The sequence below is a fragment of the Trachemys scripta genome, chromosome 1, assembly GCF_013100865.1.
Source record: "Trachemys scripta elegans isolate TJP31775 chromosome 1, CAS_Tse_1.0, whole genome shotgun sequence".
NCBI lineage: Eukaryota > Metazoa > Chordata > Testudines > Emydidae > Trachemys > Trachemys scripta.
In genome coordinates, this window is record NC_048298.1 from 330,675,845 (window position 1) to 330,703,661 (window position 27,817).

General features: G+C 43.8%; 1 protein-coding gene across 2 annotated transcripts in view; it reads left to right on the top strand.

Moving 5' to 3' along the window:
- Positions 1 to 27,817, top strand: part of PAK1 (p21 (RAC1) activated kinase 1) — a 119,939-nt gene that overhangs the window by 35,365 nt on the left and 56,757 nt on the right. For both annotated transcript variants that reach the window (XM_034759107.1, XM_034759108.1), the window contains one exon: positions 24,602 to 24,812. In XM_034759107.1, the coding sequence (XP_034614998.1) occupies positions 24,623 to 24,812 (190 nt within the window). In that variant the 5' untranslated portion in view covers positions 24,602 to 24,622. The remainder of the gene's footprint in view (positions 1 to 24,601; positions 24,813 to 27,817) is intronic.

A 27,817-nucleotide genomic window follows, 5' to 3' on the forward strand; every position in this document is an offset into this window, starting at 1 on the left:
TGCTTCTGTTCCAAAATGAGTCGTATTTCAATCCCCAGAAGATCCACTGTCAAGTTTCCCCTTGGCTATTTTTTTAAAGTGTTTTTTTTTAGTCATTGTGCCAAGGACATTTTCTGATAGCTAGATAGATATTCAGTGTTGAATATTACATATTGTTGCCTAGACACTGCATTGATTACTTAAATGCCTGTGACCCGGTTTGCAAAAGAAGGGCTGATCCTGAAATGTGTGGAGCACCTGCTACTCCAGATGAAGGTGCACCTAAGGATCAGGCTCTCGGATTCCAATCCTGTGCTCATTGAAATCAGTGATTGCAATGGGCGAATGATCACTCTCTAAGGAGATACTCCATTAAAATGCATTTCATACAAGTCAAAACATCAGCTGTCTGTCACTTGACTCCTCACAGGAGGAGGGTTGGAGCAAGGCTGAACGGGTTTGTTTGAAACAATGCTGCACTGGAGGAAAACTGCCATCTATCTTAGATAGCTAAACAAATAGTTACTAAATAGGAGTATCAGAGGGGTAGCCGTGTTAGTCTGAATCTGTAAAAAGCAACAGAGGGTCCTGTGGCACCTTTAAGACTAACAGAAGTATTGGGAGCATAAGCTTTCGTGGGTAAGAACCTCACTTCTTCAGATCTTGCATCTGAAGAAGTGAGGTTCTTACCCACGAAAGCTTATGCTCCCAAGCAAGATCTGAAGAAGTGAGGTTCTTACCCACGAAAGCTTATGCTCCCAATACTTCTGTTAGTCTTAAAGGTGCCACAGGACCCTCTGTTGCTTTAAATGGGAGTAGAGAGCATAGTCAGGTGCCCTCAAGCCAGGGGCAGGGTAGCGTTCCTGGGTATCAATACTGTTACAATCTGTATGTACGCAGAGCACCAATGCAGGAAGAGTGAATGTAGCTGCTGGCTCCTTGTTCAGAGGGGTAGATCAGAATGTCCCCCAGCCATGTCCTCTCCTTCCTATGCTGCTTGCCATGGAACAAGCTGATGGTGGCCATATTTATTCTTCTGTGGCTGCTTTGGGCTTGTCTATAAGCAATGAGGGGGAGGGATAGCTCAGTGGTTTAAGCATTGGCTTGCTAAACCCAGCATTGTGAGTTCAATCCTTGAGGGGGCCACTTAGAGATCTGGGGCAAAAATCAGTACTTGGTCCTGCTAGTGAAGGCAGAGGGCTGGACTTGATGAGCTTTCAAGGTCCCTTCCAGTTTTAGGAGATAGGAATATCTGCATGCCAGCAATATGTGTGATATATTCCTTTATGAATGAAAGATTCATTCCATCCCTAGGGTTTCCTAATGAGAACTTCTGTTAAGGATCTTGATTAACATGCACTAACAGTTCTACTACCTGTACTAAAGTTGAATTTTCAGAAATTCAGGGGGGACTTGTGCTCCAAACTCAGGTGCTTTTGAAAATCTCACCACAGATGCCTATTTGCCAAGGGCAAGTGGGTTTTTCAAGCCCTGCTCCGGGAGAATCATGTATCGAAGTTGGATTCTTTTGTTCTGTATAGTGTCCACAGAGTGCAGTCCTATATTTCCAGCCTATGTAATTTTTATTGCCAATTATGGAAAGCACTGCATCTCCTCTGGAACATACTGCATCATCTCTGCTTTGTTAAATGGTGGCAGCCTTCTGCAAACAGTTACTACTGGAAAGAGCAGTACATAGAAAGTTAAATGGCTAGTCATGGTTAGAGCTGGGCAAAAGTTTTTGGATGAATAGTTTGTTCACCAAAAACGGCAGTGTTTGGTTGATTGAACTTGGGAATAGTTCTGAGTCAAACTGATCAAATAGTTTCTTCCAGGGGGAAAATATGACAACCTCCCCACTCCCCCCCAACCCCCCAAAAAAGGTTGGAATGAAACATTTTGACCTTTCATTTCAAAATGACATTTGTTTTAAAATGTCGCGAGATTTATTTTTAAAAATGAGGCCAAAAGCACCTACAAACATAGAGGGGAGGGGAGGGAAGGAGGAATTGTTTTGGGTCAAACAATGTCTAGTTCAGCCACCAAACTAAAAACTAAATTACTCAATCAGCTCTAGTTATGGTTAGTCCTGGAATAAATCAGAACCAGCTGATGTGACATGAAACACAACAGTCCTTTTTCTACACAGAATGCAAGTCATGTTTTAACATCTTGTTTGTCACCTGTCCTAACGCAGTATTTTCCAATGTGGGGAAGCAGGTTATACATCAGTTGAGCTTTACCTTACCTTCAACCCCTCTTCCTGAAGACCTACAAAACTAGACTGGTTAAAAAAAAAAATTATTTTCTGGGAAACAGTCCTCCCAGAAGGATAGATACAGGGTATAGATTCCTAGTAGACAATTTCCATCTCCAGTGCTGTTCTTTGATCCTCTTTTTAATAGCTGACAGTTGGGAAGGAAGGAATCTAAGAACCTTTAAAGAGACGCTGGGGATTGTTGAATAGTTATTGATGACATGCTGCAGGTCTACTGACGCTGGGCACAGACACTGCTGCTTGACTGCTGACTAGGTTTGCTGCATGATATTCTACTGGCTTGTTTCATGATACACCTTTAACAAAATCAGAAACAGCAACTCCCACGAATTTGGAAACTCCAGAATATTTTTTTAGCTGTTGAACTGAATAGCTGCAAAATAAACACACAGGAACTGCATTTCAGAAGCTATTAGCATGCCATCTTTCTTGTGCCAATAATAAAGGAACGCTGTCAGCTAGTTTTAGGCTCAGTTTCATGTTTGGGGGTGGAGGGAAGTGTTACGTAACTGAATCGGACAAATCCTGAGATGATTTATTGGGCAAAATTCCCATTGCCAAGAACCTTTAAAATGGTGCACTATTAACCTGACCTGTCAGGAAATTATCTCCAGCTAAGGTGGGAGAGTTCTGCTTCTCCACCTTAGTGAAGTATTAACTTCAAAGCCTGCTTGGAACTGTGTCAATGTCAATATGGAATGTTAGCCAACAGCAATTAAGAAACATGCTAGCTGGTGTGAGGCACCAAAGCCCAAACTGTCTGTATTCTCTTCCTCCTCCAAGGCTGGGCTCTTTGCTCATTCGTTCTTCAAAGTGGCACTCTCTCCGCTGTCCCATCATCTCTGCTGGAAGGGAGAAGATTTTCTCCTCCTCCTCCTCCTCTCTCAAGTAGCAGTTGTGATAGATGAACACTCAGCTCTATTTTTTAATTGAAGCATAGGGAGAGAGATGGTCCCTGTGTTCAAACAACACTTCCTATTACAGTAGTGGCTAGAGGACCCAGCTTGTGCTAGAGGCTGTACAAACACCTAGACAGTCTCTGCCACAAAGAGCTTGCAGTCTAACTAGACCAGACAGACAAAGGGTAGGAGGGGAAATTGAGGCCAAGAAAGGGGGAGAAATTTAACTGAGATATCACTGCAGGTCAGTGGCAGAACTGGGAATAGAACCCGGGGCCTGGCGTTCACCTAAAAATTAGATCGACCTAGCCGCATTGCTCAGGGCTGTGAAAATGTTCTTGCCCAGTGTGATGTAATTATATTGCCCTAACCACTAGTGGCAGCTAGGCCAACACAGGAGTTCTTCTGATGACCTAGCTACCGCTTCTTGGAGAGGTTGATTTACTACATTGAAGGGGGGGAAAAAACGCTTCATCCATGTAGGAAGCGTCTACGCTACAGTGCTGTGTCCTGACACAGTAAATTTTGTCTTTGTAGACTGGTTCCTATGCAGTGCCATATGGATACAATACCAACTTGGAAAAGTTGGTGGTTGTATTTGAAGAACCATATGTAGTGTTTTTGTTTGCCCAGAACCATTTACTCTATCCAAAAGCAGTCCTTCTACAGTGGTAGTTCTAATTGAGGGCCTCATGGTAAGAACACAGTTATCCTCATTCATCAAACAACCATGTGCTTCCTAGTTAAACAGTGGAGTTTGCATATTGTCACATTTCCAGAGACTGAAACTGTGTCAATCCAGTGTGATAGATGGGCTTGAAGCTTTTTTAGGAGCGCATGCTTTTGAGGGTAAATATAGCCTGCACAGATGTTAAAAACTAAGGATTCTTCTCAGGGGATTTAAACAGGAGGTGAATGTTGCTGGTCGCTGTGCCGTGACCCTTTTTTATTTCAACTGTTTATATGGAAATTGCTTTTCCCCTCTTCTCTTAACACCATCTGTTATCCCAGAGACTTCGACTATACTAGGGTGTACTTATGAGGGGGAGGGGAAAAAGCCTCCCTGGAGCTTCTAGAGAAGCATAAAGAATCTGGAATCTGATTTCATCCACCAAAAAAACTTGGTCTTGTTCGATTGATCACTTTTATTCATATAAATTGGTTGTTGCCATTAGGAGATGAAAACCCAAGATATGAATAAACATAATCTCCTCTTGAGGACCTCATTAAATCTTCCTTCCATGTGCCTTATAACATAGTATGTGGTGTTGGCATGATGACACACATGTAGCAAATGAATAATTTTGCAAATATCTGTCCTTTTGAGGGTTTTTTTTTAGTTGAGTGCCAAAACATGGATAGCTATTTGATGAATTATGCCCAAACTGCACATACCTATCATTTGATTTAACAAATGAACAAGAGTTTGCATTGTATACTGTGTATTTTTGTTCTATGTATTTTTCAGATAGGTTAGACAATCAAAGTACTTCTGAGCATGTGTGTGTTCTAATAACAATAGAAACTTTCATCGTCCCTCTGGAGTGCAAAGGAAATTAGTTAGGGCTAAACAAACCCAGAAAACGAGTAGCTAGCAGGCTGTGTACTCAACTACGCTGATCCATCCCTTTGCTTTTCTGGTGAATCCCATCCCTGCTCCCTGGTCTTCTCTATTTAGGCCTCAGTAGAGCAAAACACTTAAGTGCATGCTTAAGTACTGTTGGAGTCGACTCACTTACTCCCAGTGGAAATTAAGCATGCCCTTAAGTGTTTTGCTGACTCAGGGCCTCAGATTTTAAGCATCTTGGAGCTGAGGCAAGCTCTTCATCCGTGACTGTTGAAAGGCACCTAGTGCATGTTTGGCACTTTGTAAATAATACTTCAGCTTTTGAATGGGGGCCAACTATCAATCTTAAGGCTGCACCAAGGCCACAGAAGCGTCCCGCCACATTTGCTGATCACTGTCTCTGATATCCTGCTCGTAAATGCTGCAGCCATTTATGGTTAATTTTGCATGATATTGCAAAATGTTTAAGATATTTATATAATGTCTGTGTTCCTTTATTTTTTTGTTTTTTTGCCTTCTGTCATCTTCCACGTGTCTAGACTCTCCCTCAATCTCTCTGCTTCCTTATCACTTTAAACATTCCTTCAGTTTTTCTTCTAACTAGAGATCAGTCTTTATGCAAAAGTTCAACCTCACCAAAACCAGGGGTGCTGGAGCAATTTTTATAGTAGGGGTGGTGAGAGCTATAGAACCAAACTGCTGTATATAATGGAATCCATTTCAAGCCAGGGTGTGTGGCTAGGGTTGCCAACTCTCTAGGATTGTCCTGGAGTCTCCAGGAATTAAAGGTTAGCCTTGAATTAAAGATTGTCATGTGATGAAACCTCCAGGAGTATGTCCAACCAAAATTGGCACCCTAGGTGTGGCAGCACCCCCAGCACCTCTCGTTCCAGCACCTATGCTCAAAACTCAATGCTGTTGCGAACTTTGGTTTTGAACTTGGTCCTTTCCCTTCCCTAACCTAACACTTAATCCTTCCCTTCTGTCCAGCCCTTCTCTATTGCTTCAGTCCACTTGTAATGTCCTAGCAAGTAGGTTTGCCTGTGTATCATCATACTCTATTACAGGGGTCCCCAAACTTCTTACCTTGTGCCCTACCTTATCCCTGTCTGCACCCCATCCCTGGAGCGGGGCCGTGGCTGTGTGTGTGTGTGTGTGTGTGTGTGTGTGTGTGGGGAGACAGGAGTTAAGTCCATTAATGGCTATTAGCCAGGATGGGTAAGGAATGGTGTCCCTAGCCTGTTTGTCAGAGGGTGGTGATGGACGGCAGGAGAGCGATCACTTGATCATTCTCTGTTAGGTCGAGGTTAACCTTGAATTAAAGAACATAAGAATGGCCTTACTGGGTAGTTTGTTTATCCATGGTGGTAACCTACAAAGGGATATGGGGTTAGATCCACAATTGATGGAGCATCGGTCCACTGAAATCAGTGAGGGTCTGGCACATGATATCTAATGCTAGTGACAGCTAAAGATGATCTGTGTGTAGTTGAAATCGTAACAGTATGACGTTTTTGAGTCTGATCCTGGTTTATTACCATAAACTCTATATAGCCGTAGAAAACCTGCACAGTCTGCTTAGCAAATAGGAAAAAAGATTAAAAAGTGGGGATGAGATGAACTGTCTGAAATGTGGTAAGTGTGTAGTAGGGAAAATATAAAGTGGGTGAGATGAGGACAGAAGTTGTTTAATATTTAAGGTCCATGAGATGGCTCTTTTCTATTAATAATTCAGCTAATCAATTGGTAACTGAAAGAAACTAAGAAATAATCTCCCTTCCCCTGTAAAATTTTTCTATCCCTCATCCCATTTGAAAGAATAGTGTGCATGAAGGTAGAAAGAATCCATTTCACAAAAGAAAATGCAGTTCTCTTCAGTTCACCATAAAAAAGTAGAATTTTTTTTTTTTGGTTAACAACTAAAAGCTACAAGGAAATTAGCGCTCATGGCAGCATTCTTAGTAGGTAATCCATGCTAATTAAATCAGACAAATAATCCTATTATAAAATTCATCTAGTTGTATTTTTTAATACTCATTGCCATTTGTGTTCTTGTCATTAGTATAATTGTTTTTTACATTAGAAATACCAAGGTTGTAATTTATCCCATTTTCCCTGCAGCACTCTGGCATTAATGATCTGAACTGGAGTAACACCATGCTTAAATGACATACAGACCATGCCTAGATTAGAAAAATTGTGTGTTTTTAAAACCGTTTAGTTAAAACATTTCTAAACGTGACCAATTTTCCTAGTTTAGACACAGCCTTGCAGATTAAACTAAATTGAAAGGTATATAGTTCCCCTTGTTTTATTTCTCTGGCCTGACTGGTCTTTTAGAAATGTGGGCAGCAAATAGCAAAATTAGATTGTTTAAAAGGATGCAGCTAACAAATCTGGAGGAAAGTAATCCAAAACATAGATACTGGGAAGGAGAAGACTGGAGAAGCAATGGGCCTGTAGACATGATTTAGATTCAGATCTAGATTAGTTTATAGGCTGAGGTTTGGAGATTGGATTAGAGGTTGAAACAGACAGATGATTTTAGTTGGGATGGTTCTAAAATTTAGCGATAGATTCTGATGAGACTTCGTATCAAAATGGTGGCATGTGGAAGCCAACAATCTTAGGCTGAAATCTCCATATGATTCAGCCTCATTTGAATCCGAGCTAAAAGCAGTTTGGGATCAGACCAGGAACCAAAATCATAGGGGTAGGTTCAGATATCCAAACCCTACTGAAAGGCTATGTAGTATAGGGTTTCTGGTTTTGGCCAATCTCTAAAATGCTGAAAGGGACCTAGCAGTGATACACAGCTAGTTTATGGTCTACTATTGGAAACATGGGAGAGTGGCAAAAAAGGCCAATACAGTTCTGTTGAGACTGTGTTTTGAATATTGCATTGAGTTCTGGGCTCCATAATACCAAAAACATATTGGACATTGGAGGGAGTTCAGGGAAAAGCAACAAAAATTACTAGGGGAGCTGTAAGGATTCTTAAAAGAATTAAAAGAGCCAAATATCCACGGCTTGGTTAATGGGAGGACATGATGACCACTGCAAATATCTAAAGTATGAAAATACCAAGATAAAGAAGAATTTGGCCTGGAAAAATCTCAGGAGAACATATTGTGGGGAACAATCCTACACTGGCAGCGAAATGGACTTGCTAACCTAGTAGGTTATGTTCCACTTCTGACTGTGCTTGGTCTGTGGATCACCTCTGCTAGGAACCCTTCCCCCTCCTCCCCCCATGGCCTGATACGAGGGTTACTTTTAGATTTTTCTGTGGAAAATCTCCAGCAAGAGTAAGTAGCTCCTGCTCAAATCTTGCACATTAAATTACACTTATAGGCTCCTTAGGCTATGGAAGAGCCGTTTCAGAAATGGAGTGTCCCATTTATATTTGACAAGGCCTTATTGCTAGCTACACTACATATCACTTTACATTGTGAACTGGACAGGCTGCATTAGACATCCTTGAATCTCTGTTTCTGGCCCTTCCCACCAGAGCTCCATTGTGCAAGAATACAGATAACCTTGGGCAGAACGTGCAGAAAGTTCTGTGTCCTGGATCTGCCTGCTGGACGGGATGCGTGCTAGTGCACATGCCTTTGTCACTCAAAGTAAGAGTAATTGGAGCTTCTCTCCACCTGTTACTGCCTAGATAGGTAATTGTATCCTCACAACGGGCAGCTCACCTGGCGTGGTGGGGAGTACTGTTGCAAAACAAAATGCTCTTACTTGTAAATTGTGTTAGAACCAACCCATTTCTGTTATTCAATGGGGAAATCAGTCCTGGTCACCACTTCCCAGACCAACCATAGATTAGATGCAAGACCTGATGTTGGGACCTAATCCAGTGAGCACATTTTCCATAACTGAGTAACAACAACAAAAAATATCTAGAACAGGAGTACTTGTGGCACCTTAGAGACTAACAAATTTATTAGAGCATAAGCTTTCGTGGACTACAGCCCACTTCTTCGGATGCATACTCTGAAAAAAATATCTAGCCGTCCTATGGTGAAGGAACATTATTTTCTAAAGGATTCAGAAGTGATGGATAGCTAGACCCTATATGGAAGGTAAAAACATATTTACTGTCTGTCTGTCCTTATAATCCGAACAGTACTGTGTCAGCCCTATTGTAATTTTGTGATGTGGACATTGTCCACTAGGAATTGGATTGATGCAACCAACTCGTTTTGAGTGGATACTGGTGCAGGACTTTGTGTAGAAGTCTGCAGTGCCCCTGCCTACATTGTGTTTAGCTGCAGCCAGTGCCATCATTTTCATATAATATAATATAATCTATATATTTCATATAATATAAATAGCAGAGCTGTTGCCTGTTACATTAATGAAGAAGGAATAAATTAAACAAGAATATTGGAGTCAAAAGTAACAGTGCATATGAATCATGATAATGCTGTTTTATCATAGATATTTTATTTATAAACATCTTTGTGAAGGGAATGTGGTATAGTGGTTATTTGTATTGCAGCTAGTGCCCATTGTGTTAGGTGCTGTACAAACAGAACAAAAAGATGATCCATGCCCCAAAGAGGTCACATCATAGGATTAGGCCTCTGTTTTGGGGGGGACACCAGGTTCTTTTTCTGGTTCCATTATTGACTTTGTGTTCTTTAACCACAGACGCACTGAGGCATAGTATCTGTAAAATGGGCATAAAATTGTACTAAACGTGTATGTGCTTACCGCTAGCCTCCATTGGATGGAATCTGAAGGGCCCAACTATGTTTCATGGGGCTTTTTGCTAACAGCTAATGAAGAACCTCCTTTTGCTTAAATGGTAGGGGTTTGTGTTTTTTGAAGCAGGAGGTTCCACTACAACCTTTCTGTGGGGCAACAGGTTTTATTATATTTAGCAACTGCAAAAGAGAGATTTTTGGGCGTTTAGGCATCTTAAAGTGCTTTGATATCCTTGGATGCATGACACTATATACGAAGTGTAAGTTATTGCAGTAGAATCTCACTGGTTACTAGAAGACCCAATACACAGGGAAGGTACTAGTCACATGCAAACTTCACAAGTCAATCCTGCAATCTGGTGTGTTTGGGTAGTTCCCAGTTTCTATGTAAACTTCCATTGACTTTAATAGGGCTCCACGCACCTGCAGAATTGGGGTCTAAGTGAACAATCCGGTACAATAAAAGGCAAGATAATGCATCATCAAATGTACTTAGTTTGCTTACTGTGACAATTGTAGTTTAGTTTTTAATTATTTATTGATTATGATTCTTAATGCACTAGTAAATGTTCTATACAGTACACTTGGTAAAAGTAATGAAGTTTTAGCAATATGAGGCTTCACTGCGGCACTCAGGTATTCTATCTTAGCTTGTTCTCCACCTCCCAGCAGACATTTTTGTGTATATGTGAATTATAAATTGTGCCTATTGGTGATGTTCCACTAGAATCTGACAGAATATCATAGTAAACATATATAGTTAATGCTGTAGCAGCAAGGAGAGACTTTTAAAAGCTAAATTGGATGTAAACCCTAGCATATTTTAGAGTCACTTTAGCTTGGTTTATCATCTTCCGTAAAATGCCGTTAGGCTATTAATGCTGTCACAGTTGAAGGAATAATCATTGCAAACTCAAAGAATTTAGATGCACATTTTTTTAAATGAGTTTGTCTCCATTGACTCTAAATTAGCTTCTCCTTTTTCAGTTGGCGGATCCCTAAATTTGCTGCTATTCTTGTTGTCTTCTAATCCAGTTGCTGTGAAGTTTTGTAGATTTTGTGCAAAGTTCACTTTATATTGGAACGTTCGTGATTCTTTTGTCTAGCTCCAAAGTCCTGAGACTTAAGAAAACAATATTAAACTAAAGCAATTGATATGATTTATGTCAGTATAACAGCCCTCAGTATGGCATTAATTAGAAACATGCATCCTGAACCTACAAGCATTTGTAACTGAGTGCTGTGCTTGGCCCTTTGAATAGTTTCTTTGCCTTCAATGAGACTACGCCAGTAGGAAGCACCATGTTCAGTAGAGTAACTCACTGGCAAAGATGTCACATCCCTCTCTAATGGCTGGCCACTAGAGGACAACAGCCTAATACTGTTACCAGCAAGTAGAGTTATATTCATTTAACTAAAATGACAATGGCTGTACTGTGAGGCTAAAAGTCCCATTTTCAGAACCTGCTTCAGACCTATGCAAGGAGTCATTACGTTTCCAGGATCAGCCTATAATCTCCATATGCTCGGCGCTAGATTCAGTGTAGGGTTGGTGCTGGGATGTGTAAATTGTCCTTCCTTGCATCAGCCTTGCCCTGTGTCCCAGAGTGGTGCTGCTGTTCTCTTCTCTCATGCTTTTAAATCTACTGTGACTTCCATAGGAGCCCTGCCAGCGGACTTGCGGAGGGACAGCACTGAATCCAGGTATCCCTCTGAGTGCTGATTAAGCCAGCTCCCAGCCAACACCACCCAGTCTTTGGGCAGTGCCGTTACCCTGTGCACCCCTTTCCCAGTGGGCAGGAAGCCACATCTGCTTTCCACTGTCACAACATCCCCTTGCCTCGCAGACTTTCCACCTCAACCCCTTCTTGCCCCACTTAGACTTTTTTCCCTCAGGGACTCTGTGCAGGGACCGAGTGTAACCCTCAGTGTATAGATCGCAACACATTCTGGCTTCACTTAAAATGCCTGTTTATCAGTCTGATATCTTATTAAATAGATCGAAACAGTGGTTCTACAAACAATCGTGGCTAGCGTGTTTTTTAGTGTTGAAAACTGCATGCCTCCCTGTGAGATTTATACTTTTGGGGATGGAGTTAAATGAATGAGTGCTCATGAAAGATGCCCGCCATGGAAAGTGAAGTCTGCTGTTATCAGAGAGCAGGCACATTATTGGCAGCAATAATAACTTGGGTTCCATATCCTCTTACCCACCCCCTCACTGTCTGGTCCACTATGCATTCTGTGATATTGTTAGCCTGTATTCCATCTTCATGGCAAGGTGTTCATCTTACACTCGCACAGCTAAAATAATGATTGTCAAATTACAGTTTGTCTAAAAATAATAAAAACTTGAACAGAGGGCTCAGGGTTAATGGTCACTGGTTTGAAACTGGTCCAGGTTGGTAGTGACTGAAAGACTTTTAAACTCTCGTGGTTCATTGATCAGTGTGAAATATTAGCACGAGCTGAGTTCTAAGTGAGCAAGGGCCATTCAACATTTAGCATCAGTGTTGGAAGTCTCAACAAGGATGCTAAATACTGAAAAAGAATGGAGACTAATAACCTTTTTGTTGTTGTTGTTAAAGGTGGTGTCCCCATTTCAAGGCTGATGCATTTTGGATCAGACTCTTGGTTACACCACGGGAATTCAAGTCGACTCCGTTGTAGTCAATGGAGTTACTCAGGTTTACACCGGTTTGAGATCAGAGGGAGGCTTGAGTCTAATCTGAACTTTGTGGCCCAGGCCCGTCCTCTGAACAGATTCCTTTGCAGCAGAAAGCTAATTAATAATGCAGTTGCTTGTGGCGCTGTTGCTGCTTATATGCAATTTGAATTATTGCTAAGTACCCCACACATGTTCTTTTTATTTATTGTGCGTGTGATTTAATATGTTAATCGCTCCCACCAATATCATCTTTTACATTCTGGGGCGGGAGGAGTGAGACTTAGATGAGGGATGAAGATTTTTCTTGAGCGGGAGGCTGGGAGGCGAGAGAGAGATAGTGTGTGTGTGTGTGTGTGTTTTCTGCTGCCAGTTCTGGCTCTACTCTGACTTTTGCAGCTGAAAGTTGAAACCCTACCCTGCCATTCTGTTAGCTCAAGCGGAATGAAAGCCAAGGGAGAGTTTCAAGTGTGGTAGCAAAAGAGGAGCCTGCGTTGACAGCAACAGCAGCAATAAAGGCAGCTTGCTTGGTCTGGTGTAGAACTGGCAGGGTAACAGCGTTTCCCCATTCACTGAAATGCTGAGGATTATTTGCTGAGTGAGATCATTTAAATTAGAAACACTTGGCTCCATCTGAGTGTCCTTTTGGGTTCTGTCTATAAACAGAACGTATCACTGAGATGAGTTTCTAGAAAAACTAAGAATACATTTATTAAAAAAGAACAGAGATTTAAGGGATACTAAGCAAAGATAATAGAAACAGAAAATGTTTACAAATAAAACTAAGTTCTAGTCACTAGAAAGCATGTTATACTTTTAGCAGGCTGCAGTCCTTATCTAAGGCAGATTCTTATCTAAAGCCACCCTTCAGTGTCACCAACCCATGTGGTTGTGGATCTGCCATTCATGGATACAAAAGTTGCTTTCCTTTTTGTTCCCTCAGTGATGGATAACCACAATGTCTTTTTCCCCCTTCTTCTGATAGTCCAGTAAACCTTTGAAAAGTGTATTCTTACTGTTTGTTCCCCAGAGTGTTGGCACCATGTCCCCCTTTCTCATCCCTTGTTCATTTTCTTTTCCTGTTGACTGCAGATGCAAATATAATCCCCATTGTCTATGGCTTACCCTGCTTCATTTACACTTGGTTCCAAGGCAGACAATCATTCCTTTGTCTGGGGCAAACTTGTTCACCAACCTATCTGCTTTCCTGGTTTGAGCATATTTTTAGTACATACCTATAACTTTGTAATTGTTACCCATATATATATATATATATATATATATATATCACAATGATTATGGTGACCAGTATGATTTAACTTTTCATTTGATACCTTACACAACATTCTTTATCGATGAATACTATGACAGCAATGTGTTGGGTGTAGTGAGTTCGTCAGGCTAAGAATTGGCTGACACGGAGAAGTGAACCACCAAAAGACCCTCTATATCACATGGGGCTATGGCTGGCATGGAATAAGCACTCTGACCAGTCTGTCAATGGCATTTTGGAGAAATAAAGATTCTCTGACATGGAGGATACCTCTGCTATCTCTCCAGCCGTGAAGGAATTTTTAGGTACCCTACTGAGGTCTTGTAGCATAAGCACCTAACATACAGTAACTCCTCACTTAACGTTGCAGTTCTGGTCCTGAAAAATGCGACTTTAGGTGAAACGGTGTTAAGCCAATCCAATTTCCCCATAAGAATTAATGTAAATGGGGGGGTCAGGTTCCAGGGCAGCTTCCCCTACTCTGCAAGCACCGGGGGTGGGGCACTCAACCCTCAGCCTGCTCACTTCCCCCCTTCCCCCAAGCCCCCACCCTTGACCCGCCCCTTCCCCCCCATTACTTTGCGCTGCGTCCTGGCTCCTCCCCCCTCCCTCCTGCCTCCAAAACACCCCAAGCCGGCTGATTGCCCTCCCTCCTCCCTCCTGCCCGGGGCAATCAGCTGGCTTGCGGCGTTTAGGAGGTAGGAGGGAGGGGGGAGGAGTGAGGACTTGGCGCAGGCTCCCCCTCCCTCACCCCCTGCCCGGGGCAATCAGCTGGCTTGCTGCGTTCGGGAGGCAGGGGAGGGAGGGGGGAGCCTGCGCGCTGAGTCCTCGCTCCTCCCTCCTGCCTCAAAATGCCGCAAGCCAGCTAATTGCTGTGGGCAGGAGGCGGGGGGAGGAGGGGGAAGGCGCTGATCCGTGGGGTCTGCCAGCAGGCGGGAGGCGCTGTGTGTGTGTGTGTGTGGGGGGGAGGGGGCCGTAGGGAGGCTGCCAGCTGTGGAGAAAGCAGGCAGCCAAACAACGTAAGACTGGAGCATTGCACAACTTTAAATGAGCATGTTCCCTAATTGATCAGTAACGAAACAACGTTAAGCGGGACGACTTTAAGTGAGGAGTTACTGTATTTCAGAGGGGTAGCCGTGTTAGTCTGTATCAGCAAAAACAATGAGGAGTCCTTGTGGCACCATAGAGACTAACAAATTTATTTGGGCATAAGCTTTCGTGGGCTAAAACCCACTTCATCAGATGCATGGAGCAAAAATACTATAATATATATTCTGCACCTAACACAGTATTCAAATACTTCTGTGGTGAGAACCATATAAATACCTAGGTTAATTTGAAGGAGAGAATTTAATGGCGTTGAGTAACCAATGGGTTTTGGTTAGTGTAACAAAGGCTATCTATGTGCAGACACCATGGTAGTCAGCAGGAACTGAACCCTAGGCCTTTGTGTGTGTGTGTGTGTGTGTGTGTGTGTGTGTGTGTGTGTGTGAGAGAGAGAGAGAGAGAGAGAAATGCTGTGATAATTACTAGGATCCTCTACTAAAGAGAGAGTTGATCGTGTGCACTAATGCAATGTACCACGTAAGGGGCATATACAGCAGTGGTGCCAGCCAATTCCTGGTGCGGGGTGGCTGAGCTGGGCTAGACAGAAAATCGGAGGGCTGCACTATACATGTTAACACCCCCCCCACACACACACACTCACACTCAGCCAGCACAAGTCCTCTTTAACCCCTCCGAGCATTGGGTTCAGAGCTGGGGAGGGGTAAGACTGGGGGTGCTGTGGCCGGGGCTCCTGCTGCTAGTCACAGCTGGGCTGGGGAGGGCTGAGACTTCCTCTTCCCCTACACAGACTGCTCCCAGGGCCAGGTCAGACTAGGGTCACCACATCTGAAATATAAAAACACCGGCCCCTCTCCCGCCCCCACAAGGCAAGCCTGCCACAATCCCAACCACAAGGCAACTCTGCGACACCCCATCCCCTTCAGCAGCCACTTATAGTATCTAGAGAGATGACACATATAGATAAGATTGATAACATCATTTTCTTACTTAACCTGCAGAAGAGCTAACACTGCAGCATCTTTAGCTGGACACAGAAACTTTTACCATTAGATATCCCAGTGTATTGTGGTGATAATGCAAATCTTTAGACCCACATAAAAAAACCCAAACTTGGCAGATTCATTTATTTTTCTGGCAACTGGCAAATCCATAAAAAACTGGCAAGGCTGGTCAAATACCGTGCAGGGGGTAACCCAAGTCACACCCACTGCAGGAAACTCCTCCGCACCCCCGCTTCCTGCCCCTGTCGCTCCCCAGTCACGGGGAGAGGGTCACTATACGGGGAACTCCCACCCCCTATTTCGCCCAGGGTGCCATTTTCCCTAAGGCTGACCCTGGACATCGTCAACATTCAGAGCTGGGTAATTGGAGAGCAGCGGCTGCTGGCTGGGTTCCCAGCTTTGAAGTCAGCGCTGCCCCCAGCAGCAGTGCGGAAGCAAGGGTGGCAATACCTTACCATGTCATCCTTACTTCGGTGTAACATCTGACCTTTGCATAGGGAGGAATGACTGGGTCGGGGAGCTAAGGAAAAAATTGGGGTAGCTATAGCCCCTGCAAGTCTAAGACTGGAAAGGATCATTGTGGTGGTAGTCTGACTTCCTGCGTAACACAGGTCATAGAACTTCGCCCAGTTATTCCTGCATCAAGACCAATATGAACTAGAGCGTGTTTTTAAAAGACATTCTGTCTTGATTTAAAGACTCAACTCAACCATTGCAATACCTTACCAAGGGATTTGGTGAATTACCTTTTAGTGCTATATAAATAATAAAACTAGCAGTGGAGCAAAACTGCAACCAGTAGCTATAATCTAATGGACGCGCACACACAAAATACATGTAATGTAGAAATCATTAACAGTTTTTAGAATGGTGCAAGAGTGAGTTAAGGGCGAGGGATGGTGAGACACAACTTCATTGGTTTCTACTTTGCTAGAATTTTCATTAAAATGTCTAATCCCTTTCTCTTTATATGAAATTAGTTCACTTGTAAACTCTGAGTTTGGGATCATGTATTGATGGTGGCTGACTTATTGGCGAACTGTGCATAAAGCTTAAATACTACAACATCTGGCTCTATATTAAGGGCTTGGTATTTACCTTCCATTTTATAATCTACATTTTGTTGTCCATCCTCCCACAACTGTGAGAAGAGTGTGTCCTTCTTGTCCGTCCCCCCCACAGCTCCAGGTGGCATTCTGGGCTCTTTTCCCTAAGGTGCCATACAGCCTCATCATCCCCCAGCACAGGAATGTGCTTGAGTGTTGATGGAGATTAAAATGGCCCAGTGAGTGTATCCTTCCTGTGTTGATATCAGGCCAGCAAACTCCATGTGATGATTCATTGGGATTCTTCAAATAAGGGCATGACACATCTGGAGGGAATAAGAACATAAGAACGGCCATACTGGGTCAGACCAAAGGTCCATCAAGCCCTGTATCCTGTCTTCTGACAGTGGCCAGTGACAGGTGCCCCAGAGGGAATGAACAGAACAGGTAATCATCAAGTGATCCATCCCCTGTCGCCCATTCCCAGCTTCTGGCAAACAGAGGCTAGGGACACCATCCCTGCCCATCCTGGCTAATAGCCATTGATGGACCTATCCTCTATTAACTTATCTAGTTCTTTTTTGAACCCTGTTATAGTCTTGGCCTTCACAACATCCTCTGGCAAGGAGTTCCACAGGTAGACTATGTGTTGTGTGAAAAAAATACTTCCTTTTGTTTGTTTTAAACCTGCTGCCTATTAATTTCATTGGGTGACCCCTAGTTTGTGTGTTTTGAATCTCCTCTACTTATAGCATCCCAGCACAGTATGTGGCACAGCAGTACAATGTTTGCCCCTTTCCCTCTCCTCCTCCCCCGCTTCTTAGTTGTAGGAACAATTGGTCTTATAAGGAAGAAGGCAACTTTAATGTGTGTGTACTTGTTCACTAGGATCAGTTATACTGTTATGGATCAGAGTATAACAGGAATGTTGACACAGAGGTAAAATGCGTAACCGGGCTGATCGTAATCAGCATAACAGTTAAGACTTCTTTGTTTTGGAATCTGGTCAAGATGACCAATAGTCATGGTAACAGTGGGAAAACAGTGCTTCAGAACCAATTAAAATTTTGTACTTGTTGAGAGAATAACTGAGCTAATCTTTTTTTAGTATAGTTTATTTCATCTAGAAATTATCATGACTAATTCTCAGCTATCGTCTTCCCAGACTGCATGAATTATAGATGGCTTTTTTGAGTTTCATGTTCACTCCAGCAATGAGTATATACTGGACATAGTTATGTTTATGGCATCTACTTTAGGGTAGGTTTCAGCTACAATACTGATTTTTTCCCTAATTGCTTTCTCTTTAGCAATTACTTTTGCTAAAGGAAAATACTACAAGAAAATATAATCCAGCTTGATGTTCAGTGGTGGGAACATCAACTTAAAATGACTTGGCTTTCCAAAGGAAAACATTATTTGCATAGCATAAATGTTTAGTGTAGAATTTCTATTAGACGTTCTTATTTTATTTTTAATTAGGATAAAGCTATTACTTTTTATTTATATTAGAATAGAGCCTAGAGAGGCTCCATTTGAGATCAGAGCTACATTGTGCTAGGCCCTGTAGACACACATAGTAAGAGACAGACCCTGACCAAACAGCATATATGTTTTAAAACTAGAGGTAAGGTCAGGGCCAGCTCCAGGGTTTTGGCCGCCCCAAGCAGCCAAAAAAAAAAAAAAGCCGCGATCGCGATCTGCGGCGGCAATTCAGCGGGAGGTCCTTTGCTCCCAGCGGGAGTGAGGGACCGTCCGCCGAATTGCCGCCAAATACCTGGACGTGCCGCCCCTCTCCGGAGCGGCCACCCCAAGCACCTGCTTGCCAGGCTGGTACCTGGAGCCGGCCCTGGGTAAGGTCCAAACCAAACTCCCAGATCCAAACACCCCCAAAGTTTAGGAAAATTCCTCTCCAGATGTGAACTTTGTGGTTTGGGCCCATAGCTGCTTAAAACAAACTGGGAGAAATTACAAATCTGTCTAGGTAATTTTAAATGTAGGGTTTTCGGAAACCATTCTTATGCACCTGTTAAATTCTGCTCTTAGGAAGAACAGCATATCAAATCCGTGTTGGAGAGGCGGTCTGTTGGATCACCTCCTCTCCCATTCATAATTATTCATGTGGATAGGACATATACATTCAGTGAGTGCATTTATACTGGGCCACTGGGATCACTTACTTTGGCTGATAACTGATTTGAAAAGGTAAAAAGAGATTTCAATAGTATGGATACTAACTGTATTCTGGACTCATGGCAGACAAAAGTTTCTTACTATCCTTAGTATATACCACAATGTATTTTCAGGACCGCCGTGTGATGAACGGTATGGTTCTTCTGACATTTAATGTTCCAGAGTGACCACAGAAACATTAGCTTTAGACAATGGAGATGCCCTTGTTGTGGTGATTGTGGGATTTGGTCTGAGTGTTGGTATTTTAATATATGGGAATTGAGCAAATTGTATCTGTATCTAAGGGCTTGTCTACACTGGCACTTTACAGCACTGCAACTTTCTCGCTCAGGGGTGTGAAAAAATAACCCCCGAGTGCTGCAACTTTCAGCTCTGTAAAGTGCCGGTGTAGACGTGCTCCAGCGCTGGGAGCTGTTCCCCTCGTGGAGGTGTTTTTTTTAGAGCGCTGGGAGAGCTCTCTCCCAGCCCTCTGCCCCGACTACACAAGCCACGTTAAAGCACAGCCGCGCCTTGCAAGTGAAGACATGCCCTAAGATGCATCCCTTATCTAACTTTAGATGAAAGGTTTATTTGCTGGGTAATAACATTTCCATTGTTAGTCTTGCCATTGAAATGTAAAGTCAGTTTCTTGTGGAGTGTTCTGTCATTGCAAACAGAACAATCATAGTGTTGTGAAAAGTAAGGGAAATTAGGTTGATTGATGTTACTTTGACTGGCTTTTGCAATCTGGGTTGCTTAGAACAGAGATTATTCAGTGACTCACTTTGGTGTAATGGAGCTCTGACAACTGTGGTGGTTTTGCTGAAAGCAAGTACTTGCTGGAGCTACTGGAATTCAAGCAGAATAAATAAAACAGCTCCTTTATATTTAAAGATGGAAAGGGCAGTGAGTCGGCTACATATTATCATGGTAAGAAATTAATTTGCATGGATGCTGCACTTTGATGGGGAGAATGCCACCTTCTGGTACATTCAGAATAACTCAGGCATGGATCAGCGTTCACATCGCACTCCCTGTCAGTACCCAGCCCGGGCCAGGGTAGTTAATGCTCCAACCAGCAGACCAAATTCGGTGATGAATCCTGGTCACCTGCCACCTGAGGCACGGTGCACATACGCTAAGAAGATGCAAATCTGAATGCTCCACTCGAGGCTCCTACCTATCTTGCAAAACCTGATCTTAGTGGGATTTTGATAATAGTGTACGTTTAGAATCACTGTCCCACTGACAGTGGTCTGTATTTTAATCTTTGGACTTCAAAATGTGGGGTTTTCTTTCTGTTTCAGGCAAGTAAATATCCGAGGCTGGTGTCCCAAAGTTCTGTGCAAACACCACATCAGGTGCATGCATGTGGAGCATGACTGCTAGGACTGGGCTGCTGGAACCTGCAGGGCTTTCCCAGGAAGTTCCTGGAGAAGCCATGGAAGAGACTGGGGCCTTCAATCCTGAAACAAACCCCATAAATCTGTAGCTTGGAGTGTTCTCTTACCCCTCACCCTCTCCCGCCCCCCCAGTGTTGTGGGGAGGAAGAAGGCTGGCCATACACATTCTGTGCGCTGGCTGGGGGGGCGGGGGAAGTGTAGATTTTAATACCACGGTCCTAGATGTGTGGGGCAATCTCGAGGAAGGGTTTGGGTGGCTTGAGTGGGAGGAGGAATCCACTGTGTGTTACCTAGGTTAGAGCTGCAAATCTGAGTTCTCAAATAGGTGTGAAGAACTGGTATCCACTGTTGAGCTGTGTAGCTTTTTGGAGGTGCGTGTAAAGTGAGTGAGCATTTTCTGATCCCCCGAGTTTCCCCTTATTTAATAAAATAGCTGTAACTGGCATTATAAAATAAATTAATGGAGCTATCCTATCTCCTAGAACTGGAAGGGACCTTGACAGGTTATCAAGTCCAGCCCCCTGCCTTCACTAGCAGGACCAAGTACTGATTTTGCCCCAGATCTCTAAGTAGCCACCTCAAGGATTGAACTAACAACCCTGGGTTTAGCAGGCCAATGCTCAAACCACCGAGCTATCCCTCCCCCATTCCTATAGGCCCTTCCATTCGAGGATCGTAAAGTGCTTCCATCTGCCGGTGAGGAAGGGGGGTATTATCCCCATTTTATAGATAAGGAAACTGAAGCACATGTAGATGAAGTGACCTCTCCAGGGTTTCACAGCAGGTGAGTGGCAGAACTGGAAATAAAACCTAGGAGTTCTGTCTCCCGGTCTGAGGCGTTAGCCACCAGCCCTTCTGCTATTTTTATCTAAATTGTTCTCTCCTTCCTTTCCCTCTCTTCACTGCTGTCTCCCTTCTTGCCACCCTATGGTCCTTTCTCCTCACTGTTTCCACCAGCCCTGTCCCCTCAATGGTCTGTTCTCTCCCGCCAGAGCTCTCCTCAATTTCCTTCCCTATTTCTTTTGGTCACTCCACTGGTCCTGCGTCCCTTCCAACGTGGCAGTCAGCTGGTGTCTCGCTGTTTTCTGGCAGTGTGCTGCAGTAAGGCACAGCAAGGGAGAGGGAGTCAGTGGGGGGAGGTAGGTTTTTTTGCCTGCCTGCTCACCAGGCCAGGTACTAGTTCAGGGGTCGGCAACCTGTGGCACACGTGCCAAAGGTGGCATGCAAGCCAATTTTTACTGGCACACTGCTACCAGCCGGGATCCTGGGCGCCGGCCCCGCTCAACCCGCTGCCGGCCTGAGTGAACGGAACCCCCGGCCGGCAGCGGCTGAGCGGGGCTGGCGGCCAGGACCCCGGCTGGCAGGAGCCGGCGGATGGAACCCCAGACCGGCGGTGGGCTGAGCTGCTCAGCTTGCCACCGGTCTGGGGTTCTGTCTGCCGGCCCCGCTCAGCTCGCTGATGGTCTGGAGTTCCAGCAGGCTGAGTGGGGCCGGTGGCCAGGACCTCGGCTGGCAAAGGCCGGCGGCCGGAACCCCAGACCGGCAGCGGGTTGAGTGGCTCAGCCTGCTGCCGGTCTGGGGTTCTGGCCACTGGCCCCTTGCCAGTTGAGGTCCCAGCCATTGGCCCCTCTCAGCCTGTTGCTGGCCTGGGATACCAGCCGCCGGCCCCGCGCACCTCGCTGCTGGTCTGGGGTTCCAGTCGCCCGTCCCCTGCCAGCCGGGGTCCGGGCCTCCGGCCCCGCTCAGCCCTCCTGCCAGCCTGGGGTACTGGCAGCCAACCCAGGGCTCTGCTCCTGGCCTGGTCCCAGCGCTCTGCAGCCCTTATCAAATGTTACACTACAATTAGCTTAAAAACTTAAAAACTTTGTATATTACAGTAATTGTTAAAAAATGTATAATGTTAATAAATACATAGGTTTGATGAAACAAAGTAGTTGTACTTCTGTGCCTGTGCTTTATTTGTGTTTTCGATTATTTACCTTCTAAAAAAATCTGGCATGTCTCGCACCCCCAAAAAGGGCGTCTCGCACACTGAGGGGGTGCGTGCACCCCAGGTTAAGAACCACTGCACTAAACTGATGAGATCTGCATTTTCATTGAATTTTAAATGAAGCTTCTTAAACATTTTAAAAACCTTATTTACTTTACATACAACAATCGTTTAGTTATATAATACAGACTTAGAGAGCGAGACCTTCTAAAAACGTTAAAATGTATTACCGGCACACGAAACCATAAATTAGAGTATATACATGAAGACTTGGTACACCACTTCTGAAAGGTTGCCAGCCCCTGTTCTAGTTCCTAGTAGCCAGAAGGCTTGATAATCCCCCCCCCCCCCCCCCGCCCCACACACACTTCCTGACCTGGGATGAGTGGGGAAAGAGGCAGCAGTGATAAAAGTGACTATCGCTCCGGGGGAGTGGCATTGGGCAAAGTATGCAGCTATTGACATTAACTTCCCTGTTTCTCTTCCTGCTGCTGTCTTTGTCTAGCAGCCTCCTAGTAGGGATCATTTCTATAGTTTGTAACTAGAGAAGTGTAGCCGAAAGTGTCTGACTTTGCTTCTTCCTGCTCATAGGTGTGTGAATGCCATGAACACAGACAGGGCTTCTTTAGTGACTCTGCCTGGCAGCCTGTGCTTGTTCCTTTCTCTGTTTCAGTTGGATCCGGATGAGTTGCTAATTTTATAGGCACCAGAGATGCTGCTGTATGCAAGACAGCTCAGTATAAGCGTGGTCTCGGGTGTATTCATGTCAAACAGGATATTTACCCACCAATGGCTGTCAAAGTTACTGGTGCGTTTTAGTTTGTACCAAAATAAATCTCCCAAACTTCTTATGCAGCTCCTGGTCTCTGCAGCTCCAGCTGTCAGCTTCGTCTTTGCTCTTGCTCATTTTCACACTGGGGAATGGCATGGGGCCGATGGCCAGTGACCTGAATAATGGAGGAGGCAGGAGGTAGATGCCAGAACACTCCCAGGCAAGTGGAAAGCTGAATAGCCCCAACTGGCTGCCAAAAATTACCCCCTGACATTCAAATCAATGTCCCAAATGAGACTCTTTAAACAAATTTCATTTCTAGGAGCACTGACTTCGGATAGGCTTGTGTGGAGTCACCACTTCTAAGTTCAGTATGTTAGGTGGGGTGTAATAACCTGCCTTTACTGTGGTGTGGCTTTCTTAGGTTCCAGTTCTGCAATCAGCACCCAGAAGTCTCATTGAATTCAGTGGCCAAGGTGTCTCCATTTTAACTGTCCAGCAGGAGGTACTCAAAATCAGTGGTCACTCTGGAAAACTTAGGTCTAGGACCTGATTTGCAGATACTGAAAGCACGGCATCTCCGGAAATTAGGACCTTAGGGACTCTCTTGAAAGTGTCCCTCAGGTTCTGCTGTGACTGCCAGACTAATCAATGAAGTTCTGCTTTGATACTTTAAAGCCCCCTGCTGGAATAGGGCCTTCTTAGGCTATGTCTACACTATAGCTTATGCTGGCATAATTTATGTCGCTCAGAGGTGTGAATAAACCACCCTCCAGAGCGATGCAAGTTACACCTACATAAGGGCTGGAGTGGGCAGCCTATGTCGGTGGGAGTGCTTCTCCCGCCGCCAACATCGCTACTGCTGCTCGCGGGGGTTGGAGTGACTCAGCCCACGGGCGAGCTCTCTCCTGAATGTCTGCACTAACAGTGCCAATAGCAGCGCCGCTGTAAGCTCTGTCATGTAGCCGTAGCCTCAGTCTGGGTCGCAAAAGCTGTGTCCCTGCATGGATTCTTCATCTGCCGGAGCAACTCAGAGATTTGGAAGCTGTAAATTAATTTTGCTCTGATTTTATTTTATCACTTTTTGGAGCTGGGCTTTTCCTAGTGACAGAACCTGCTACCAAATAAAAGGACTCAAATTAGGAGGTGTGGTTTTTTTCCCATTGTTTGTGAAATTTGGAAAGTCATTTGGTTATTCTGAGGAATAGGATTGGTTTGTTTTACAGATAGAGTTGGTCAGAAATTGTTTGAATTTTTAATGAAAAATGTCAGCATTTTTCAACAAGTTCTATGTGCAGTTGGGCTGTATAAAGATTGAGTTAATTGTGCTGCTAATGGGTTATTCTGCAAGTACAGTAGCTTCTTTGTTTAAATCTACACTTTAAGGATGATTTACATGAAGAGTTACTGTGTACATGTGGAGGATCCAGTTTTATTTTACCAGCTCAATGAAATGAAATACCCCTAAAAAGGCTGGGCTTGATGGTCAGTAACTCTGAAAGAACCTTTAAACTTTGTCTTTGTATGGGAAATAATTAAAAGTTGTGTTCTGAGGGCCAAATCCTGATTGCTAGTGAATAAATGGGAATTTTGGCATCCACTTCAGTGGAACCATGCGTTGGCCCCCAGAAGAAATTTTTTATGCAAGTTTGTTATCTGCAGGTAATTAACATAAACTAAAAGACAAAGCTGATGCACAATTTATTTGAAGGAGCAATTTGCAACTGTAATTAAAAATGCACAAAAGTGATTATTTCTTTTTCCTGGTCCTAGTAACAGCTTCTTTTGCTGAAGATGTCTAATAATGGTGTTGAAGCCGAAGACAAGCCTCCAGCCCCTCCAATGAGAAATACCAGCACTATGATTGGATCTGGAAGCAAAGATACTGGGACTTTAAACCATGGCTCAAAACCTTTGCCCCCCAACCCTGAAGAAAAGAAAAAGAGAGACCGATTTTACCGATCTATATTGCCAGGAGATAAAAGTACAGTATTTTGATTTTCACTATAGTTTCTTCTTTGCATGTTGCTGGGGAATGATGTTAATGATTCTTTAGAATTTAGAGCCTGGTTCACAAGGTCTAATACTTCACATAATTTTTTTGGGCCATACTGGGAATATGGGCTGCCTGTGGTGGCTAGCTGGGTATCTGCTTTCCTAATAATTAATTCCATTCCCCTCACAAACTCCCCATTCCTTCTCATAATCTGTTGATTGTTAAAATGTGTGTGTGTGTGTGTGTGTGTGTCTCTCTCTCTCTGTGTGTGTGTGTGTGTGAGATCTGTGATTACCAGTTTTCAGGGACATAGACACTGTAATGTCCCTGTTCTCAGGGCCTGTCACAGCTGCCTTTCCAAAGTTCAGTGAGATGTTTGGTTTTTTGTTTTTTTTTTTTGGGGGGGGGGGGGGGGTTGGCCTTAGTTTTTGCAACCATTGTAGATGGGCCTTCTGAAGGAGCCCTGCTGGCCTTCTGCGTTGGTGAAACTGAAAGCAGGCTGGAAGAGTGCAAGTATGTCTAAAAGACCATTTCTTACCAGTCCTGTCACATGTTGCTATGTGGTCCATAGCCCTGAAGAGCTTAATGTCTAAGATGAGTCTTTGTCACCCTATTCTATTTCAGAATTTTGGATCCAACATTGTCCACTGCTAAAAATAATCTGTCTCTATAACTTCTTGCACATTAACTTGTATTGAATGAATTCTTTCAGCTATAATAAGGAATGTAACAGGCAAGATGGGAATAAGGGACAGAACTAATGCACTGTACATGCAATTTTAATTTCTACCATTAGTATATTTTGAAGGTTGTACATTTATCACATGAATCAGTTGCAATGATGCAAGAAATTCTCTAGTCCTTAATCTGTGCCACTTCCTTTTATATCTCGATTTACTCTGTTTGTAAGGAACCCATCTCTGTGATATATTTATCTCCCTTTTTCAGTCTCTTTTTAAGGATTCATAGTGTCCATCGCCATGGTAGTTGGGTGCTAAATAAATAAGATCTTTCTCTAATTTTTGTATCTACATTCTCAACTGTTTCAATAAGAAGTCAGTCTCCTAAATTCTTGCTAGAAGGAAAGGACTAATCCTAGTTCTGTGGCCTAAGAGCAACTTAATTGCTGTTTATACTATTTAACCTGCTCTGGGAAGCAGACAGACAGTTTCATATCTATTATAGTGCCAATCTCCAGTAAGGCTGTAGGTATGTTAAGGATGCATGATGCTGTTAAACATGAATGCAAAGCACTTGATTAAAAGTGAATCAGTTCACATGCAGTTAGATGAAAATGAGCTTTGGATGTCTTAACACGTCTGTAACTCTTCCTTATCCCCCCCTTTACCTGTCATGCTCTCAAATGTTAATAAAATATCACCTACTTATTTTTTTTTAAAACTGGCCCAGGTTTCTCTCTCCCTCTGTGTATACAATGGTAAGTACAGTGTTTGGTATCTGAGCACCAGATACGTAGTTCTTTTCTACCAACAGGCGACAACAAGGTAATGGAGCCTTTTGAGGTTATGTAACTTGTTCCAAAGGAGCTTTCCAGATCTCAGTCCTCTGTAGTGTTTGTCTCTATCAGATGGGAGAGTACCCTTGCTATTGGCTATTGCAGCCTTGTTTGCTGACCAATATCTGCGTACTTTCCATAAAAGGGTTACGCTACCAGGTCTGTTTCTACACTGACATGATTAGTTTCAGAGTAGCAGCCGTGTTAGTCTGTATCCACAAAAAGAAAAACAGGAGTACTTGTGGCACCTTAGAGACTAACAAATTTATTAGAGCATAAGCTTTTGTGGACTACAGCCCACTTCTTCGGATGCATATGACATGATTGTTTCCTTCCCCTCCCACCCCCCCCACCCCAAAATTGGGAGCTAAAGAGGAGGAGTGCCATAATGTGATACTTCAGCAGCTCTGGGTTCTCTTTGCATTGAGGGTGTGATCCAGCTTCAATTTGAAGGCAATGAGCAGACCGCCATTGAAGTCAGTGGATGTTGGCTTCTTGTAGATATTCCAACATGGTAGCCACTCAGGCAAAAGAGAATCATTGCCAAGGCCAGAAGAGTCTTCTGTTGCAATGCACCTGCTCGAACCAGAGTGGCAGCCTTCTCCTGCTGCCTCTCTGAGGCCTTTTAGCCTGATTGCCACCCTGGCTCCTGGTAGGACGACGGACAGACCAATATGTAAATTCATTCAAGTAATCCCTGACTGACATGAAGTGCTGATGAATTGTCAATAGAAAATCCATTGGCTGATCAGCCTTAGAGAATCTCCTAATGCACAAACTTATTTACTACAAGAACCCAGCTTGATTAAGGCTTACAGTTCAGCTACTGAGTTGCCTGGAGTAAACGAAGGGTTAATTCAGGTCGGGTATAATCTCTACTGTGATGGAACTGCATAAAGACTGTACAGCTCTGGCACACTGAGGAGCAGGCCTGACCGATAATATTGGACTTTAGATTGATTTTTTAAAAAAATACTATTATAAATTGAGGATTGCAGAAAGCAATATTGGCAAATACTTCGGTAGCAAGGAGCAAAGAACCTCCTTGATTCAATGAGCTGAATGTAAGACTTGGTGATGGTTTCTCCTTTGCAGTGCTGTGCCTGCTGTAGGACTACAGTAGCACCACCTACTGAAACGCTAGAGGGGTGGGAAGTGTTTCAGGTGACTTTTCCAAGTGGCTCAGGAAGAGGTGGTAAGATCACTTGAAATTCTATTGGGTGAATCTGGAGCTGTCCCTGGTGGAACGCCAACTTAGAATGCCTGGCAGCTGTGGTGTTGTGTTGCTAGCTTTTCCATGGTGGGAGTCGGGTAGCATTGTGGAATTCTGGCCTCGTTGCTGGGTATTACGGCTTCTGACATAATTCTGGTGTTTGAATATAGACTTAACAGTGAGGTGGCCTCATGCCTAGACGTGCTGATCCACAGCTTCATTGTCTTCAGTGAGAGTTGTGGGTGCCCAGCATCTTTCGGGAGA